The sequence below is a fragment of the Balaenoptera musculus genome, chromosome 1 (assembly GCF_009873245.2).
Source record: "Balaenoptera musculus isolate JJ_BM4_2016_0621 chromosome 1, mBalMus1.pri.v3, whole genome shotgun sequence".
In the NCBI taxonomy this organism is placed as follows: Eukaryota; Metazoa; Chordata; class Mammalia; order Artiodactyla; family Balaenopteridae; genus Balaenoptera; species Balaenoptera musculus.
Window position 1 is genome coordinate 112,078,491 of NC_045785.1, and position 16,340 is coordinate 112,094,830.

The following is a 16,340-nucleotide window of genomic DNA, read 5'->3' on the forward strand; positions in this document are numbered from 1 at the left end:
CTTGGAGACTTAGAGCCAGAAGATCATTCTCTTTGCACTAAAGATTCATTCTCTTTAGTAGAATCAGTCTCAATTACCTGTTTTCTTGGAAGATCTGATTGCCAGCCTTCTGTGGGTGCATATCAGTAGACCTCACCTTGCTATGTCTTGGCTTGGTGAGGGGGACAGCATATGCTAGAGGCAATGTGGAGTGACTGTCAGATGCAGCCAGCAGAATAGGTGGTTTGGCTGAACTGTCATCCTCCCACATCCTCCCCCAGGGATCACTGGATTTGGACCTTTCCTGTATCTGTTTGGGGTTTGGGATCTCTTCAGCAGTTTGGGCATTGCCTTCTGTTGCCCTGGGTCACACAGGGTTGGTATATCTTACTTTTGTTGTTTCTAAATTTTTGTTGTTTTTATTTTGTTTAGGTAGTATACATTATGTTAATCCTTTCATTAACTTGTAGAATTTCTCTGAAAGAAATTGGTTGACAGAAGTTAAGCTGAGTCAGTGTGCTAACTTGACCTATTCACTTGAGTTTGTCTGTTTCTTATTCCTCTGTTTTTTGTACCAGAATGGCTTCAGTTCTGTGCAGGCCACGCAGTTACAGACCACGCAATCTGTTGAAGGTGAGTGTTCTCCAGGCTTTTTCCTCTCAGTTGTAGTGTTTTTACTCCCCTTTAAATATTTTTATAGCTACTTTTATTTTTATTTATTTATTTTATTTTTTGGCTGTGCTGGGTCTTCGGTTCGTGCGAGGGCTTTCTCTAGTTGCGGCAAGTGGGGGCCACTCTTCATCGCAGTGCGGGGACCGCTCTTCATCGCGGTGCGCGGGCCTTTCACTATCGCGGCCCCTCCCGTTGCGGGGCACAGGCTCCAGACGCGCAGGCTCAGTAGTTGTGGCTCACGGGCCCAGCTGCTCCGCGGCATGTGGGATCTTCCCAGACCAGGGCTCGAACCCGTGTCCCCTGCATTAGCAGGCAGATTCTCAACCACTGCGCCACCAGGGAAGCCCTCCCCTTTAAATATTTTTGCATTTCGTAGATTGTTGTGAAAAGAGCCCTGCCTCAATGATCAAAACTCCTGGTATAGTCTTAGCTTGGTTCTTTCTACCTTGCTGTTTAATCTCAAACTATCGTAAGTTTCAGGTTCTCTGTCTTGTAACAGTGATAATCCTCTGGGTTCTCTTTATTGGACGAATGAGATCAGTGCTGTGAAATGCTTGGAATTAAAAAAAAAAGAAAAGATTGTACCTAAATGTTAGTGGTCCATTACTAAATGACTCACACTCTTGTCTCTGGGACAGTCTAGGGCTGTCGTCACCTCTTTTTTTTTTTTATAAATTTATTTATTTATTTTTGGTTGTGTTGGGTCTTCGTTTCTGTGCGAGGGCTTTCTCTAGTTGCGGCGAGCGGGGGCCACTCTTCATCGCGGTGCGCGGGCCTCTCACCATCGCGGCCTCTCCTGTTGCGGAGCACAGGCTCCAGACACGCAGGCTCAGTAGTTGTGGCTCACGGGCCCAGTTGCTCCGCGGCATGTGGGATCTTCCCAGACCAGGGCTTGAACCCGTGTCCCCTGCATTGGCAGGCGGATTCTCAACCACTGCACCACCAGGGAAGCCCTGTCGTCACCTCTTAATAACTTCCTCTGATGAGGTGAATTCCTATCTTTATTTCCAGGTGCTACAGGCTCTGCTGTGAAATCTGACTCACCTTCCACTTCTAGCATCCCCCCTCTCAGTGAAACGGTATCTGCAGCTTCCTTACTGACAACAACCAATCAGCACTCATCTTCCTTGGGTGGCTTGAGCCACAATGAGGAGATTCCAAATACTACCACCACACAACACAGCAGGTGATTTGGGGTGAGGATGGAGGTTTGGGTTGGTGAGTAGTAATAACAGAGCTCTCTGGTTCTATCTTGTCCTCTCTGCCTAGCAGAGACCACATTAGCTAAGTGGGTGACCTAAAAGCTATGGGAAGTAAAGACAGGAGGCTTTTTCCCCTTTTTCAACACCCATTCTTGCTTTAACTGCTCACTACCCCTGGCTGGCCATTGTGTTTACCATATGATCTCAGATCTCCTTGGTCCCATATTCTGCCTTCTTTGCCTATGTTCTTTTTTTTTTTCAATTGATGTATAGTTGATTTACAATGTTATGTTAATTTCTGCTGTACAGCAAAGTGATTCAGTTATACATATACATATTTTTTTTAATATTTTTTTCCATTATGGTTTATCACAGGATATTGAATATATTTCCGTGTGCTATACAGTAGGACCTTGTTGTTCATCCATTGTATATATACTAGTTTGCATCTGCTAACCCAAAACTCCCACGCTATCCCTCCCCACCCCTCCTGCCGGCAACCACAAGTCAGTTCTCTGTGTCTGGCCTGTGTTCTTGACTGAAGCTTCAGGTCAGGTAACCATAGCCCTATGGCTAATGGCAACCTCTTTTACCTTACAGCACGTTATCTACTCAGCAGAATACCCTTTCATCATCAACATCTTCTGGGCGCACTTCGACATCCACTCTTTTGGTAAGTGTGATGCTATAAAAGAGGAAGTGTGGTCCTGTTACACTTAAACAACTATCCAACTGTAAGAGTCTCCCAAGAAGGGACTCTTGAAAATTTCTTCATGAGGTGGCAAAATGATAATTCATCTAAAGTTTCAGGAAAGGAGTAAAAGGATGTTTGAAGCCAAGAGAGGCAGAAGAATCCAGAAATATTGCAGAGCTGTAGGCCAATTCTCAAAGCCCTGGAAGTGACTTTTTTTGAATATATGACCTTTTTTTTTTTAACACTGTAATTGGGTGGGGCTTTGTATGCTATGATAAATTCTGTAAGAACATACATCCCTTTCTAACTGGTACACCCATTTTCATTCATTGGTCTGGGGTATGGCAGACATGAGTCCTGAAAATAATCAGTTTGAGTCTGGGCATCCTATGAAAGTAGAGGCCAGATGAGAGCTTTTGGCCAAAGAATTAATTTCACTGTTGTGATTTTATAACAATTTGTGGAATTAAGCTGAGATGGTAAGGAAGAAAACTAACTTCAGAAGGACCTGTTTTGGGCAAAGGTGTCTGGTTTGTCAAAAGCCTGGGGCAAGGTAATGAGGGTTAAGGCTTTCTCAGGAATCTCTCTTTCCTCAAGTATACTATTTCAGGTTTAAATTCATTAGAACTTGTACTTCTTTCTAGCTTGTGAACTGGTCCGTTGTGCTGGCCTAGTGAAGAAGAATGTGGGAGAGAAGACTATGATATATTTTTCAGACCTATCTTCTGTCTCCTCATTGACTAGTCAGTGTTGGTTTCTAGGGAGTTTGTCCCTACTCGCTCTGCTGCCTTTCTGAACAGGGTGATAATGTGCAGTGGGTCTGTTGTTACCATCTTTACCAGATGAATGTTGGGGAATGTGTAGCCAGACAGTATTTAGTAACTTCTTCTAATTACTTTGGCAGAGAGCACCCTAGTACCCTGCCTCAGCCTTTTTAATTGAGAAGTTGGTGTGATATAATCAACAGAAGGGATTGTCTTTCCTGACCTGTTATACTAATCACTGTTTCCTCCTCCTCTCTTCCACTGCACGGCCTTTTTGAAGCACACAAGCGTGGAGAGTGAGGCGAATCTTCATTCTTCCTCCAGCACTTTCTCCACCACATCCAGCACAGTCTCTGCACCTCCCCCAGTGGTCAGTGTCTCTTCCAGTCTCAATAGTGGCAGTAGCTTGGGCCTCAGCCTAGGCAGCAACTCTACCGTCACAGCCTCCACTCGAAGCTCAGTTGCTACGACTTCAGGTAACCCTGCATAGAAGATGAATTGCATTCCTTTGGTATGGACGAGCAAAGTAATAGTGTGACAAGATAAAAATATAATTTCTCTTTCAGGAAAAGCTCCTCCCAACCTCCCTCCTGGGGTCCCGCCGTTGTTGCCTAATCCATATATTATGGCTCCGGGGCTGTTACATGCCTACCCGGTAAGTGAGACTGAAGGATCTTCTCCAGAAGAGGAAGGTGGTATGGCTATTCTTTATGGCTATGGCTTCAGGTGGAAGAATATAATTAAATAATAAATGAGTGGTTGTCACATGTAAACAAGTTTTTAATCTTTGTAGTTTTGGAAAAAAATAATTTTTTAGAGAGGAAGGACTAAACCTAGACCAGGTCCTCTATTGTGTATTTTCTTGGGTGAAACACAATTTCTGGGCCTCAGAAGCCAAAGGCCAGAGTGTCTAACTAGAATCCCTTTCAATTTCTTAGGAAATTATTTTCTCTAGTTGGAGTGATTCCTAATTTCTGGGGGTCTATGCTGCCTCTGACCTAGTCGGAGTAGAGTTCCCTGACTTAGTCTGGGGCTATCTGAGAATAGGTGACTGACAGTAGTAGCCTTTTGCTCTGTTGTGTCTTGTATCAGCTTCGTGTATTCAGTGCCTATTAAGATGAAGGATATTTATTTTAAAAATTTTTTAAAAAACATCTGTTTTTCAAACTTATGTTTACCAGGGGATTAGGGCGGGGGTGGTGGGGGGAGGGATAAATTGGGAGATTGGGATGGACATATACACACTACTGTATATAAAATAGATAACTAATAAGAACCTACTGTGTAGCACAGGGAACTCTACTCAGTACTCTGTAATGGCCTATATGGGAAAAGAATCTAAAAAGAGTGGATATATATGTATAACTGATTCACTTTGCTGTACACCTGAAACTAACACAACATGGTAAATCGACTATACTCCAATAAAAATTTAAAAAAAAACAACTTGTTTTTGCCTTCAGAGAGTCTAGAAGAATATCATACAAATGAAACATCCATTAGCACTTTTTTAATATCTAACACACTACCTTAGTACCCAAACATTAAAGAGTAGAGTAAAATGTGAATCCTTTCTGAAGGAGATAAATTTTAAGCCATATTTTGAAGGGCAAAGGAGACAAAGACAGGTAGAATAAAGCAGGCTATGTGTGTATGACTTGTGCATACCCTACTGCTACCCAGAGGCCAGCCTAGTTGAATCACTGTGTAGCTCGAGGAAAGCTTCAAGACCTTTCATGAATCATGTAATCTCTTTGTATTTCACTTCTTTCTTAAAGAAAATGAAATAATTTATGTCCTCTTCTTCTTAAGAATGAGGATGAATGTTGATTTATCTTGTCTGTTAGCTCCTTGGTTTGCTACCATCATGACCAGTCCTCATTAATATTGTTACATGTTTGTATCTTTCAGCCACAAGTATATGGTTATGATGACTTGCAGATGCTTCAGACAAGATTTCCATTGGTGAGTATATGGTTGTAGAGCTTAGGAAAAGAAAGTGATCTTAAAATTAATGTTTGGATTATTCCAAATGTTCAGTTGATAAGTCACAGACTTGGCTCTTTCTCAAGCCATACCTCCATACACATACTTTAAGATATATTAGAATGTACTTAGAGAGTGGTTCTAACAGAAGGTAATTTTTTTTTTTTTAATCAGAGTTGTGGCATCTTTGAAGTAAACACATTTTAACCTGTTCTAAAGCTCAGAGTACTGTGGAGCTCTTGGGATGCTTCCTGTATGTCTCAAACACTTTGATGAATTCCAGAAGGAAGATCTGTTTTCTCAGTAGTAGTAGACTATTAGGGATAATATCTAGAGGTTTGAGAATATTATTGCTACTGATGGACTTGAAGTGTTTCCTGGTGGGCATACTTGTAGACCTTGCCTGACTGTCCCCATGGCCAGGCAGGGGGGACAGTGTATGCAAGAGTAATATGGAGTTTGTGCCAGTTCAAGCCAGCTTAATCAATGGCTGGATAAATTGCAGTACTCCAACATTCTCTTGCTTCTCACGCTGAATGACATGTCCTCACTTCTGGGAATGAGTGGCACTGAGTCTCTGCTCTTTTATCTCTCTCTTTCAGGATTACTACAGCATCCCATTTCCCACACCCACCACTCCGCTGACTGGGAGGGATGGTAGCCTGGCCAGCAACCCTTATTCTGGTAGGATTGGGATGGGGCTGAATAAAGGGAAGTTGTGTTGGCCTTGGTGGCAGAAACCTGATTAGTAGAAGGAAGGGATCCAGTTCTCACTTTAATTAAGATCTTTGACAGAAGTACAAAATGGATGTGGTAAATCAGGGTTGGTAGATTCAGAATCCTGCTGAAGATGGGCATGTAGCAACTTGGCTTCTCATCCCGCTTTCTGTTGTCTCCCTGTGACTCCGGATGATGTGTTGACTTCTCAGCTATTCTCTAGCTTTTTCCAGGAAGTACTGTGGTTGAACTTGCCTTCCTCTACTCATCTCTGCTCCTGTTCCTTACTCATGTGGCAGTCTCATTGCCTTGCTAGGCCAGGGCCTGACCTATTGTTGACCTTATTGACCTGTCATTTTCCCTGATCTAGCACTGTTTTTCAAGTCCAGCATGGAGTTTTCCCCATGGAGGGGAAGCAGAGAAGGAAAGGAGGGGGTGGGGTGGGGAAGAGATGAAAGAAAACAGGTGGGCAGGGAAATCATACAGGAGCTTTATTCTGGGAGCCGGTTTCTGCCACAGTATTGCACAGTCATGCAACATTAGTCCTTGACTAGCACTGTGCGGAGTGTGTGCTGAGCAGTGCTAAATGGAGCCGCAAAGAAATGTAATTCAAAGCATTGAACTTTAATAGTCTCTGAAGGCTCTCCTGGAATCATGTGAAACCAGAAGAGGAAATTCTGCATTGGTGTTGGGGGGTGAAAGAGGCAGATACATTTAGCCTCTCGTGTCACAGGTGACCTCACAAAGTTCGGCCGTGGGGATGCCTCCTCCCCGGCCCCGGCCACAACCTTGGCCCAGCCCCAGCAGAACCAGACACAGACTCACCATACCACGCAGCAGACATTCCTGAACCCGGCGCTGCCTCCTGGCTACAGTTACACCAGCCTGCCATACTACACAGGGGTCCCGGGCCTCCCCAGCACCTTCCAGTATGGGCCTGCTGTGTTCCCTGTAAGTACTTGGGCTTGGTCTTTACTTGTGGTGAAGAGTCCTAGCCCTGGACACTATGCTAGCTGCTTTCAAGGCTAGATGACTTTTTAATAATGAATGAAGAGGAACAGTTTCCACCTCTGGCCTCTTTCTGGCCTGGGAGAGGGAGTGGGGCTGGGATTGGGATAAGGGATTACCCATTCGTAGAATTAGCTAAAGGGGGAATGTACAGCTTTGCTTCCCTCAGACTCTCATTCATTCCCTGAACCCATTTTGCTAAGTAAACTGTGGACAGCATACATCAGAGTGGGTAGCCAGCTGAATGCCCAGTCTCTGGAGTAGAAGGGGTCGGTTGAGTGGTACTTTGCTGCCATTTCAATGTAGTTCTGGCCTATTGCTCTTCAGGTGGCTCCTACCTCTTCCAAGCAGCATGGTGTGAATGTCAGTGTGAATGCATCAGCCACCCCTTTCCAACAGCCAAGTGGATATGGGTCTCATGGATACAACACTGGTAAGCTCACCTTGACCCTGGCTGTCATTGGTGTCTGTGGGATGTCATTAAATGAGCTTCAGGGAGGAAGATCTGGTGCTTGAGAAAACAGGGTTGGTGAGGGTGTGCTGCTGCTCCGTGTATGATTGTTAATGTCTGCCTGACTTGGGTGTCTGTCTGAGCAGCACCAACAGAGGAGCTTAATGCTAGAATGTGTATCCACTACTCATGACGGGAATGCCCTGGCGCATGAGTTGGCTATTAGAATATGTTGGCTGGCCTAAACTTTGGGTGGGAAGCAGAGGGCCCCAAGATTTTACTGAGATGTCAGTGGAGGCAAGTGTTAACATTTAAGGTATTGGTAGTACAATAGGGGATATATTCACTGAATAGAAGAGTTAAATGGGTTCTTAGCTAGCATGCTGTGGTAGGTTTGGCTTAAATCTCTTTGTAGTACTGCTTTTCTCATGTGGCCCCTTTTTATTGCCTATCTAGAGGGCCGAAGATGTGGAGAGAAAGGAGTAAGGCATGAATACTCAATAGAGGGAGAGTTGGACCTTTAGGTTCCTTCATTTGTATGGCTGGTCTCTTTGCAAAGTCCATTTGCACCTCTGATGGCAGGGAGGGAAATACGGGAATCCTCTGAATGGGTGCTGACCTAAAAGATACTTAGCCTATCCCCTGCTCCCATACCTGACACCTACTCTCCATTTTTGGAGGACAGGGAGTAAGAGTCTTTGAATAAAACAATTCCATCTACTTTTTTCAGTGCCTTGTAGATGTGTATGGGGAGGAGGTGGTTGCCATTGCTTGGGGTTGGAGTTGAGGATTGTCCTTTAAAATTCTTAGCTTAGTTATGGTTACATGGTGATTTGGATGGAGCTACATCTGTGTTCTTCACCCTTGTATGGGCTCCAGGTGGTTAAAATTGCCCAAGGTTTTCAATTATTGGGAAACTGAGCTGAGCAAAGAGGGCAGTAGGTCTGGGATCTAACAGGTGGAGCTTTGAACTGTGTTGTATGACTTAGAGTGGGTCAAGATTTAAACTAAAGAAATCCTGAGAGACCCCATTGAGATTTAATAATACCCAGACTCCTTGTGCCTAGGGCCCCCCTCTCACTGAGCAGGTCCACCCTAGTCTTTGGTGGGGAGGATTATAAGCTTTTGTCTTGGAGTGGCCCTATTCCAAGAATATTAGATTTAGGTCTTAGCTGGACCAGGTTCAAGAATTTGAAGGGGTAGATGATTGGTAATAGAAGAAAATGGCATAGCTGATTTTGGAAATCCTAGCTTCATACTTCCCTTAAGATTTCAGAGACCTCCTATAACAGCCCTTTAAGAATCCCCAGTTCCCAACCCCACAGAGGGCTCTTGTCATCCCATTCCTCATCAACCTCTAAATTCATTTATTTTTATGTATTTGATTCCTTTTAGGAAGAAAATATCCACCCCCTTACAAGCATTTCTGGACGGCAGAGAGCTAATTTGGCCCAAGGCTGGGGGCTGTGTTTTGTGTGTGTGTGTAAATTTGCACTGAAGTCTTGTTTCAGAAACCAGACCACTGAGGAGAGCCTGCTGAGCTGTGGCCATGGCCTGCGTGGCTTGGGGAAATGAGTTGGTGGATACCTTCTGGGCTTTTGAACTTGCCCTTCCCCCATTTCCCTCTCCCCCATGTGTCTGACCCTGTCTTACCCATTTCGAATTCAAGCGGTGCAGCACCTCCTCCGAAGCATCAATGCACACACCTGCTGTTGCTTTTGATTTCTGGAAGGCATGTAGTTTCAACTTGTAACAAAATATTTGTAGTCTTCAATAAACTGTGGTATTTCTTTAGCTAACTCTGGCGTTCTTTCCGTGCATGTCTTTCTGGACACTAGGAGCCAATGTTGTGCTGTGGATGAAGGGTGGAGGGTGGCCTTTTCAATCAAACCCCAGCATAGCCAAAGAACTGTTAACTTTTCAGTATGGTGATTTTATTAAGGTGGGGGAGGGGAAGTGGCCTCAGTTCCCAGCCTGTTGATTGGTTAGTCAGGAAAGCTATTTGTAGAAAATGCCCGATTCTCCATGCTTATTATAGCTCTTCACTTTTCCATTTAGATCTTCCCCTTGTCTCTGACATAAGCAGAGGAGAAAGGACAAAAAAGTTCGTGTCATGTCATTGTGAAAGGCTGAAGAGATGGTGTTCAGAGCTTTTGTTAGGAAAGTATCTTCCAAGGCTTAATTCCCACATCTGGTTCCCAAAGGCCAAGTGGCTGATTGAGATCAGATAAAGTCATTAGTGACCAGCTAGTTGATGACTCAGGCTGTGGAAACTGTTCTAGCCTGGATCATTGTTCTTAGTCCCTCGATGGCTTTTCAGGGATTGTGGATTATTAGTCGTTTTGCACTTGTGGGTATAGTTAAGAATGTGTGAGAGAGGTTTGGTTAGACATCTCCTTGACTATGGAAATTCTCATCCCCTCTCAGTCCAACTGGTACACCGTCAGCCCTTCGTTCATAGAGTTAACTTGGACAGTGAGAACTCTGTCCTTGGTTAATTGGAAACCTAGATATTTCACTTTCTTTGTATTTGTTCCCAGCCCTCTGGAGTAATTTTGTCCTGTGAGTGTGACCAGCCTTCCCAGGGGCTGCCATGCTGGGAGAGATTGGTTCTTGTTTCTCCTCCCGGCCATCCACATTGTGTTTGTATGATCATCACTGCTTGGGAGTGGGGGTAATCAGGGTGTGTTGACTGTTGGAAGGAAAGCAAGAAAACTGTAGTCTGAGGAGATTGCTAATTACTGGTGAATGATAGGTAGGGAAACCAATGCCCATTATTTTCTAGGGTCTCAGATGCTTACACCGAGGCCATTTAGGGCTACTACACAAAGTATTCTCTTTTTTCCAGCATTTCCAGTTGTTTCAACCAACAGGCCAATTAAGGCCTCTAGACTAGAAGCTGTTTTTTAGCTAGTCCACCCTCTGGAAAGAATGAGACCAGGTAGGGGCACATTGGAACTAAATTCCTCCCTACCACCTGGCTTGAGAATCAGCCATTTCTCCCATTCTGTATGGGGTGACCAAGTGGTGTCAGCAAGCTGTTTGAGCCTTTGCAGTAAAGATCATTGTCTCTTCTGGTTCCCCTCAAAAATGTTCCATTTATATCCTATTACACCTTACTCTCAACCCTTCCACACAAACCTCCTCATTAGCTTAGCTTTTTACATAAATGAACTCCTGTTCTTAAAGTTACGCCTGTTACCAGTGATTTGCCAAATGGGCACCTGGGGCTTGAAAAGGGAAGGGAAAAAACTATCATGTTAGTTCCTGTATTGTCCCCTTTTTCTTAAGTGCCTTTAAAGTGTAGAGTTGATACTTTGGAGATGGGAAGTATTTTCTCATGCTTGGTTTCTGTAGTTCTGTTCTTTTCCTAGTTGGTATTTGCTCCTCCCTAGAACTGTCTGGCCTTGTGATGTGGGAGGGTTCTCCAGAGTAAGATGCCACTTCTACTGGGAAGATTCTAAAGTGGCTGTCCAAGGTGGGCTTAGCTTTTGAAGGCTGCCTTGGTCTAGAGAGGATTTGGGTTCTGGAGTTTGAAGGGAGATTGCTGTTGAATTGTGGGTGAATGGAGAATTCCTCATTTGTGATTTGGTCAGTTTAGGGCTTCCAAAAAACTCTCAACAAAGTGTTCTAACAGCAGAGGAGAATGATCCAAAGACATAAACTGAAATGCAAAGTTTTTCTGAGGTTTCATTTTATCTCACTTCCTGAAAACTAACAGATATTTAGAAAGGATGCTCTAAATTCCTAGTTAAATTTGAGTTACTTTTCCTTCAATATTGGTATACAATTTCTCAAGTAAGTTGCTGGGTTATTTTACTTGATGGCTTTTTCCTATCCTTGACTTACTGCCCCATACCCTAGGAGGTACAGTATGTGTATTTCAGTTTAAGGAGTACAAATCAAAATGGAGAATTGTACTATTGTGGTTTCCTTAAAATTGTAGTTGGTGGTAGGGAGGTTTTCAATAGGAAACATGCAAGTTGCTCGAGTATGGATTAGAGCTTTTATCTCGTGGAAAAGGTGAAGTTGTAAACTAGAATGACAGTTGGATTTTTGTGTTCCACCTAGGCTGTAGGAGATAGCCTACCCCTATCTACCTTCCTTACCCCTCTCTCTCCATGCTTTGGCTTAAACTGAGTAAATGGAAATTAGCCTTTGTGCCAGCTCTTTAAATCATAAGTCTGTAGCGTAGAAGTGCCAAGACTGGGGAAGCTGGACTAAGTAAACTGAGGCTCTGAGAATGAAAGTGCTCTTGGGGGTTGAATAGGAGTGCTCCTCTAATACTTACCTTATGCTGTGGAGGCATGGATTTTGAGCCCATTCAGGAGCAGGACTGCAGAACTGAGTGGAGTTTGGGTCAGTTGATTTGAAATGGACGTTAAAAGTTTAATACAATCCTGTTGGGCTTTGGCACAGAAAAGTGTTTTGAAAACCATATGCTAGTGAGGTTTGGCTATATTCCCTAGTCCTCCCCAATACAACACACCTCACTCTCACATAAATACTCAGTACACATCTGGAAAGGGCAGGAGAACCTAGGGAGCTTTTGTGTCATGAACTCTTATCCCTCAGGACTGACATGAAGCTGGAAAAACAGACCAAAATTCCCTTGCAGTGCTATAGCTAGAAGGGCTACTACACACATCATCTCCCAGGGATGGGGCCAGGCAGCTAGCTGAGCTAATCCTCCTGTCTGTTTCCTCCTCCCCCAGGTGTATCAGTCACCTCCAGTAACACAGGCGTGCCAGATATCTCGGGTTCTGTGTACTCCAAAACCCAGGTAGGTGCCTGGCTCTGGATAGAAGTGGAAAAAGAAATGACATAGAGGAGGTGGAGTTGGAATGATAGAAGTACAGTGAACATGGGAATTCCCTGGCGGTCCAGTGGTTAGGACTTGGCGCTCTCATTGCCATGGCCCGGGTTCAGTCCCTGGTCGGGGAACTAAGGTCCCGCAAGCTGAGTGGCGGCCAAAGGGGGAAAAAAATACAGTGAAGAACAACCCTAAGAGAGGTGTCAGGAAATCCATTCTACTAGAAAATGAGTGTCTCTAAACCTTAGTTTCTTGAAGAAGTTTAAATTTAGCCCTCTGGGAAAAAGCAAGAAAAATGTTACAGGAAGGTGCAGTGTGGTAAATTGTTGTGATATGTCATGTGATTTACTGTGCAACTATCCTGGCCCTTTACATACCCACTCCCAACCTTTTCATAAGTTTCCGAGAGAACAGATATGGAATGAAGGGAAACTAGTTCTTTCCATTCTTTTTGTAAATATATCTATAAACAGAGTAGGAGAGGACACAACCCAGTAGCTAAAGTCAGGCATCTGAATTATCCACAGATTTGTATTGTGTTGCTCCTCCCAACACACACCATAAATAATTAAAAGTTTGCTATAAAGTATGAGGAGTTATGGTGGAGTCTTTCATGGCCAAGACAGTTAACACTCAAGATACCTCAGTGTGTATTCATTTCTTTTGAAATATCCAAGGAGTTCTAATTTTTACCCAACTCCAGGGGTATCCCTGTTTGTGCTAAGAGTAGTCAGCAGATTTCACTGTGTTCATGAATGATGTTAGAATTTACGAAGTGCTCTCACATCTATCCTCTCATTTGGTCCTTACAACTGAGAGGTTAATAGCATCCGTGATTTATGTTAAGAGAAAATGAAGCTGAGAGATGAATTTTCTCAGGATCACACAGCTGTTAAAGGGTAAAGCTGAGGCTGAGACCTGAATGTCTGACTTCAGGTGCAGCATTCATTCTATGACACCATGCTGCTTTCTGAGGGTGGGGGATCTTGGGTTCAGAAATTCTGAGGATTAGTTTGCTGATCCCTTTTACTCTCTCTCCTCCCATTCTCCTGGATAGCAGTCCTTTGAGAAACAAGGTTTTCATTCCGGTACTCCTGCTGCCTCCTTCAACTTGCCTTCAGCCCTAGGAAGTGGGGGGCCCATCAATCCGGCCACAGCTGCTGCTTACCCACCTGCCCCCTTTATGCACATTCTGACCCCCCATCAGCAACCGCACTCCCAGATCCTTCACCATCACCTGCAGCAGGATGGCCAGGTAATAGCCCTTCCCCCTCTTTCCTTTCCCTTCCTCTTCCTTCCTATACCCTAAAACTACCTCCCCTTTCCTTTTCTTACCCTTCCTCACCACCACCTTCACCCAGTCCTCCCCAGCGCCAGCCATGGGCACACAGCACATACAGACACAAGCGCACACAACACGAGTGGCCGGCAAAGGAGATGTCAGAGAAGAGGCCAGATTGAAACCTTTTCTGCCCAGTTCCTTTGGTGCCTTTCTCCTCCACCTCCTCCCATAGCACAGTTGTCCTCATCCTATCAGACCTGGGTCACACCTCCCCTCTTACCTCTCCCAGCCTTCCCCCTTCCCTGACATTATAGCTTTCCCTTCTAATGGTGGAGTTCTATTGTCAAAGTTTGTCCCTTTATTTTCCATATATCCTGGTTCTGCCTCAGCTACCATATTTGCAGATGATTCTCTGTTGCCAGCGCCAGCAGGAGGAGCAGGTAATGAAACTGAATGATGATATGCTTGAACCCACTCCTTTTCAGTCCCCATTTCACCTCCACAGTCTCAGGGAACTTGAAGAGAAAAGATTGCACGGTCACAAATCGGGATACACAAACACAAACACCTTGCTGAGCTCTCTGGCCTCCCGTTCCTGTCTTGTCCTCCTCTCCTCAGTGTCCTCTTTTTCTTTCTACCCTTCCCCGACTCTTGAAACACTTGGTTACCGGAATGGAAAGGATTCTTGGGGCAGCATCTGGAGCCTGGGGCCTCAGACTGTCTCTCTTACCTTTCCTGAAATGGGCTCGCAGATGTGTGGTAGGGGTGGGGAGCCCTGGGGTGGTGCAGGTGACCTCTCCCCCTTCCTCATAGGTGGTTGCGGAGGTAGAATAAGGGCTGCTTTGCTCTCAAAGACATGTCCAAATTGAGGCATTCATGGGGATCAGTGAAAGTGAAATCACCTTGTGATCACTCATCTCCAAGAGGCTGTAATTCTCTCTAGAGAGTAGCCTTTCCTCGGATCAGGGGAAGGTGGGTTTGGGGGGTGAGGAGAAGGTGAAATTGAAAATTAGTAGAACTGATGCACTATCTTGTCTCTAAAAGTATCCCGCCCTCTTTTCATCTTTCCCTTATTTAAAGTTTGAGAGTGTTTTTTTACTTGTCAGAGGTGCTCTAACTGCTGTATAAAACAAATTTCCTATGGTTGAGAAGTAAGCTTCAGAGTAGTTTCTAAGCAAGGGGAATGGGAGAGTAAAACAATTTCCAGATTTCCACCTGAAGATGTCATAAATTTGTCCCACTAACTAGACATCTTTTTCCTCCCCATTCACCCTCCCATTCCCCTGCAGACGGGCAGCGGGCAACGTAGCCAGACCAGCTCCATCCCGCAGAAGCCCCAGACCAACAAGTCTGCCTACAACAGCTACAGCTGGGGGGCCAACTGAGGCCCTGACTCTCTTCTCCCGGTCCCATCTTCTGAGAGGGCTTCTCAGCCTGGCAACTATGGAAACAGCATCAAAGAGAGAAAGGAATGTGGGGGGGTTCCACTGCCCCCACCCCCAGCGGCCCATCCTATGCCTCAGCTTCATGTCTGTCGCATTCCCATACCATCCCCACTCTGTTGTATGTATTATAGGATTTGTATTTCTCCTTTTTTTTTCTTCCTTTCCTCTTCTCCTCCCCCCTTGCATTCAAGATTATGAAACTTTGCTGTGGGCCCTGCCCTCCCTTCTCCTCCTCCTGTTCACCCTGGTGGTGTGTGGGTGAGGTAGGGAGGGGGGACCCCCAAATATATATCAGCCCAACAGCCCTAAGTCTCCTCCTTTATTATTAGGAAACAAAACAACAACAACAAAAAAATGGCGTCATGAATATGAACAGCATTGTCAGATGAATTAGTTGAAGTGTTTTTTTTTTTTTTTTTGTACTGTGTCCTCAAATTTAATGGATTAATGTGTCTTGTATATATAAAAAGAAAACCTCTACCTTCAGCCTCTGCCCATTCTTGCTCCGTCTAGGATATCCTCAGTCTCGTCGATGACCAGCTTGGTGAATAAGTATTACTGTACCAACTGGGCCTTCTCTAGCAGGCCCCGAAGGCAGTGGAATAAAATGAAATCTTCGCCCTTTAAGAACTCCTCTGACCTTAATGTGCTAGTATCATCTTGCCCTTGAGGGCATTCCCTTCCCCCCTTCCCCTAAGAATTACACAGCGTGGTGCCTGGAAAGAATCACTGCAAATCTTCATTTCCTCCAGATCTACAGCAGATTTTAGGCAGTGAAGGGAGAGCAGATATTGGGTGGAAGGGGAGAGGATTAAGCAGGATTTGAAAGAAATGGCTTTGTAGAATCAAAATTTAATTTAGATGGGTCCAGGCAAATGAACTGGAAAGAAATGAGGGCAACATGCACTGTTGGCTAGCAAAACTGAAGCAGTAGTTCTTACTTCTTGAGTGCTTTCACTTCAAGTAGCTAATATCCAACCCCTTGAAAAGGAGGAGTCTAGAGCAAGCCCAGGGTTGGGATGGAGGTGGGGGTAGAGCGAGGGGGAGGCTTTTAAAGTCAGTGACCCGAAAAAGGGGATACTTATAGCCCCAGATTCTCTCCCAAGACTCTTCAATAGATTTCCCTTGCTCTCTTACTAAGTCTTTATCCTGGTGGTTGCAGACCCTGCCTGGAAGAATTAGGAGAATCCTCTATAGTTATGACAAACTCCTTAATAGTTGGAGAGATGGAGTTAAATCTATGCGTTCCTCTGTCTTTTATCTTTTACTCAACTCTGGGGAAGTCACTATACTAGAAGGAGCTTAATGCAACATTTTTTCCATCCCT

The 16,340-nt window shown here is 44.6% G+C and overlaps 1 protein-coding gene and 2 non-coding genes across 26 annotated transcripts in view; all 3 read left to right on the forward strand.

Moving 5' to 3' along the window:
* Nucleotides 1–15,633, forward strand: part of UBAP2L (ubiquitin associated protein 2 like) — a 44,270-nt gene extending 28,637 nt beyond the window's left edge. For 4 of the 24 annotated variants that reach the window (XM_036857880.1, XM_036857869.1, XM_036857858.1 and 1 more), the window contains 13 exons: nt 558–612; nt 1,663–1,837; nt 2,454–2,526; nt 3,592–3,787; nt 3,878–3,966; nt 5,223–5,276; nt 5,900–5,981; nt 6,748–6,965; nt 7,350–7,455; nt 12,189–12,256; nt 13,344–13,541; nt 13,958–14,008; nt 14,858–15,472. In XM_036857880.1, coding sequence (XP_036713775.1) covers nt 558–612; nt 1,663–1,837; nt 2,454–2,526; nt 3,592–3,787; nt 3,878–3,966; nt 5,223–5,276; nt 5,900–5,981; nt 6,748–6,965; nt 7,350–7,455; nt 12,189–12,256; nt 13,344–13,541; nt 13,958–14,008; nt 14,858–14,953 — 1,461 coding nt within the window. In that variant the 3' untranslated portion in view covers nt 14,954–15,472. Of the gene's footprint in view, nt 1–557; nt 613–1,662; nt 1,838–2,453; nt 2,527–3,591; nt 3,788–3,877; nt 3,967–5,222; nt 5,277–5,899; nt 5,982–6,747; nt 6,966–7,349; nt 7,456–8,868; nt 9,273–12,188; nt 12,257–13,343; nt 13,542–13,957; nt 14,009–14,857 lie in introns of those variants that run through there. The other 20 variants (XM_036857919.1, XM_036857980.1, XM_036857938.1 and 17 more) reach the window with 13 other exon arrangements.
* Nucleotides 116–252, forward strand: LOC118887334. Its single transcript, XR_005017980.1, has one exon. It is a non-coding gene; the product is annotated as a small nucleolar RNA SNORA58 (small nucleolar RNA).
* LOC118887329 lies at nt 5,680–5,815 on the forward strand. The gene has a single exon (XR_005017979.1). It is a non-coding gene; the product is annotated as a small nucleolar RNA SNORA58 (small nucleolar RNA).
* Nucleotides 15,634–16,340: the final 707 nt, after the last annotated feature.